The sequence below is a fragment of the Homalodisca vitripennis genome, unplaced genomic scaffold, assembly GCF_021130785.1.
Source record: "Homalodisca vitripennis isolate AUS2020 unplaced genomic scaffold, UT_GWSS_2.1 ScUCBcl_193;HRSCAF=1560, whole genome shotgun sequence".
Taxonomy (NCBI): domain Eukaryota; kingdom Metazoa; phylum Arthropoda; class Insecta; order Hemiptera; family Cicadellidae; genus Homalodisca; species Homalodisca vitripennis.
Window position 1 is genome coordinate 66,474 of NW_025776316.1, and position 4,297 is coordinate 70,770.

The 4,297-nt window shown below is 37.4% G+C and overlaps 1 protein-coding gene across 1 annotated transcript; it reads left to right on the plus strand.

Annotated features, from left to right (window-relative positions):
• Positions 1 to 1,719: 1,719 nt before the first annotated feature.
• LOC124370458 (tigger transposable element-derived protein 4-like) lies at positions 1,720 to 3,405 on the plus strand. Its single transcript, XM_046828744.1, has one exon. It carries the CDS (start codon positions 1,720 to 1,722, stop codon positions 3,250 to 3,252), a length of 1,533 nt encoding a protein of 510 aa, XP_046684700.1. The 3' UTR covers positions 3,253 to 3,405.
• The last annotated feature ends 892 nt before the right edge of the window (positions 3,406 to 4,297 follow it).

Below are 4,297 nucleotides of genomic sequence, written 5' to 3' on the forward strand. Positions count from 1 at the left end.
CTAGCAAGCACTATTTACACACGGCTAGTTTACTAGCTACCTCGCTCAAACGCCGGCGAGTAGCGATTAAAGTAGACCGGTCTTCAACTTTTTCGCCAGCTTCTTTACTAGCCGGCCACTAGCAAACAAGCTTGCTAGTTGGTGATTACACGGAGCTAGTTTACTATCAACTAGCGAACTAGCCGGCTAGTAGCTAGTAATCTCGCCACGTGTAATTGACCCTTAAGGGAGATTTTCGACAGTGAATGGAGTGGTTTTTGCTACAAATGTGTAATGACTAGTGATCGATTTGAATTTATTCTGCTTTGTCTTCGATCTGACAACAAAACAACACGTGATGAGCGGAAAATGATAGACCCTTTCGCACATATAAGAGAGTTATGGGAATCTTTCCTGGCCTTTAGGGGAAATTGCCCTTTTAGGATGTACATACCTAACAAACCCGTAAAATATGGGTTAAAGATTGTGCTTTGCTGCGATACAACAACCAACTATATGGTTGATGGAGAACCTTATGTGGGGAAGAAAACGCCAACCGGAGGACAACCTGTAGCAGATTATTTTGAAAATAAAGTGACCAGAAGCATCCATGGATCAAATGAACCAGCAGTTTGAAGAAGGGAACAAGCGCCAAAAAAATCAAAATTCAGGTTATTAATGAAAATGCTTCTACTCTCCAACTATATGGTTGATGGAGAACCTTATGTGGGGAAGAAAACGCCAACCGTAGGACAACCTGTAGCAGATTATTTTGTAAATAAAGTGACCAGAAGCATCCATGTATCAAATGAACCAGCAGTTTGAAGAAGGGAACAAGCGCCAAAAAATCAAAATTCAGGTTATTAATGAAAATGCTTCTACTCTATATGTCCTTCAAATCATACTGCAGAAGAAAGCAACAAATACCACTTCAACATAGGTTTATTTGGCGACTGAAATATCTGTAATTTTGAAGAAGGCAACAAAGTCAGGCTTTGTTCCCTCCTTCAAACTGATACCTAGTACCTCCACAAGCAGCGCTGTGAACGCGAGGAGCGCTCTGCAGTACAGCTACAGCTGATTTTTGGTTGTTTTCTTGTTTTGGTTCTGGTTATTATCTAAACCGTTCTGTGTTGTTAACCTTAAATCCGTGTTTCTGTTAGTGTATAGTCAACATTATTGTATTTGATGGAATACCTACGTGATTGTATATACTTGTGATTGTTTTCTTGTTATACAGTAGGACCTTGATTATATCGAACCTCAATATATCAAATTCCTCGATAAATCGAAGTTTTGTCATTCCCCTTGAATGTCCCATTTACTTCAATGCTAATTTTACCTCTACATAATATCGAAGATTTCAAGTAAATAACCTCAATATATCGAATTTTCGCCAATAATTTTGCCTATTTTTTACCTCTATATATCGAAGTTTTCTTATAATTACCTCAACATATAGAAGTTTCAGTTTATCAACGAAACGAACTTTAGTACTGTATTGTCGTGTTGTGCAAACGAACAACCATCAAAGTAGAGTAGGTACCGTATTTTTCATGTCGAGACTTGAAACCCCCACCACCGACACTCCTTTGTTTTCTGTAGACGCTAGTGGTGGATCACCACTCCACCCTCAGTTTAATTTGGACGTTACCGCGATTAGTGCGAGTTGAGGTTATCTTAGTGAATTATTGTGCGTGGCAGATTTTCAACTGTGATACTGTTTTGTTTAAAAGTGCGATGGCAAAACGGAAAACTTTATCTTATCAAGATAAAGTTAAACTTATAGAGACTGTGGACGCCGGGAATAAGAAAAAAAGTGACATTGCAAAGGAGTTTGGTATACCAGCGAATACTCTCTCGACCTTATTGAAAAATAGAGAAAAATATGAACGCCAAGGAACTTCGTGCAAGAGAATAAAAGGACCCGAATTCAAGGACGTAGATGAAAGTGTTTATCAGTGGTTAAAACAGTGTCTTGATAAAAACCTTCCTGTAAGTGGCCCAATTTTAAAAGAAAAAGCAGCACAGTTTGCTGCGCAATTAAATAAACATGACTTTCGAGCAAGCAACGGTTGGTTCCAAAACTTTAAAAAAAGAAATGAAGTGATTTTCAAAAAGGTGACTGGCGAAAGTGCGAGTGTCGATGACAATGTTTGCACAGAATGGTCGCAAAAACTGCCTGATCTTGTCAAAGGATACAAACCTGACGATATTTTTAATGCCGACGAAACAGGTCTTTTTTACCAGTGTCTTCCTGACAAAACTTTAACTTTTAAAGGTGACACTTGCCACGGAGGTAAGAATAGTAAACAAAGAGTTACATTGCTGCTTGGAACAAATCAAATTGGCACCGTGAAGCTTAAACCATTGATGATAGGAAAATCTAAAAATCCAAGGTGTTTCAAAGGGGTTCAAAGCTTTCCAATGGACTACACATCAAACAAAAAGTCATGGATGAACTCAGGGGTTTTTGAGAAATGGCTAACGGACTTGGACAGACAAATGAAGAAAAAGAAGAAAAAAATACTCTTGTTTATTGACAACGCTACTGCTCACGGTGACATCCTAAAAATGAAAAACATAAAAATCGAGTTCTTACCTCCAAACACCACATCCAAGCTACAGCCATTGGATCAAGGAATAATTAAGAACTTTAAAGTTCATTACCGGAAGGAAGTTGTACGCCTCTTCCTTCGTGACCTCGAGGACAAGAACCCTACAAAAATAAGCATACTTGATGCAATGTGGATGGCTTCTAAGGCGTGGAACAATGTTACCGAAAATACTATAAAGAACTGCTTCAAGAAAAGTGGTTTTAAACAGCAAGTTGACGAAGAAGAGGAAAGTGTTGTAGAAGACTGTTCAATTGTTGAAACGGATAACGGTGAACTTGCTAGTCCTGTACTGTGGAGACAAGTGACTCAGGCCCTTACTTTGGAAGGGCTGTCTTTCGAAGACTTTGTGGCCGTCGATGACGAGCTTGCTACTTGCGGCCAATTAAGCGATGCAGACATTATTGCATCCGTTTCCAAGGACACGAGTGTAGAAGACAGTGTAGTCGAGGACGGCGAGGATGATGACGACAACGAAGTCGAAACGCCTGACCCCACCCTTCGCGATGCCCGGTGTGCCATCAACACGTTGCGAAGTTTCCTCCAAAAGAAGACGTCTATGGATGACAAAATAATCCAGTCTTTATCCATTTTAGACGACGCGTTGGACAAAGTGACTTTCACAGGTAGACAAAGTACAATTTCAGATTTTTTTTAACAACAGTAAATAAGTTTTGCAAACTCTTTATAACATGTATGTAAGCCTACATTACAGTAGCATTTTAAACATTTAAAATACAGTACAGTAGAACCGTATTTCAGACTTGTGTATTTATACTGTACAACATAACTTTTTAAGACGTTACAGTATTTCATATTCATATTTATGTAATAATATTACTCTATACGTTTAGTTAAAAAATAAATAAATTTAAATTGTTGTATGGTGTACTTGTTATAATTTCTTATTCACATTTCCCGATAAAGTAATGTACGATTCTTAATTGTACTGTATTATTGTAGTGGGTGTGGACCTCTATATATCGAAGTCTGTCAGAGTTAACCTTGATATAATGAATAATACAACAACAGTTGTAAACCTCTATATATCGAAGTCTGCCCCAAACAGCCTTGATATATCGAACCTCATTATATCGAAATTCTTGATATATCGAAGTTTTGTAAATCCTCTAGAGGTTCGATATATCAAGGTCCTACTGTACTTTATATCCAAACAGTTGTGTGTTGTTAACCTAAAATCCGTGTTTCTAAACAGTTGTGTGTTGGTATCCTAAAAACTGTGCATTTGTTTTGACCCTTATTACCCTTACAGTATTTCGATTGTTATTTTACCACCTAAATAACTTGTTTTCGCCATATTACAATTACAATGACCGAAAGTGAAAGTGATGTTGAGTTAACACCCAGAAAGAGAAAAAAGGGAATTAGGCATCCAGAAACATACCGTTTTGTAGTTCAGAAAAACAAGAGACTTAGTGGCGAAGAGTACGTAAGTATTAGATATTAACCTTGTATGAGCTGTTTTGTGAGAAACATCCAAGCCTCTCGTCTAAAGTAAAATATGATTTTTTTAGAAATCATTTCAATGAAAACCATAACTTAAGGTTTGGTCGACCTCAAATCGATGTATGTAAGGTAAACCACCCAAATAACGTGACCTTAAGGGTACATCATGGCAGTTTTATAATAATATAATTTCATAAATAGCTTTAAGAACAAATACTTACTTATATTTTGATATG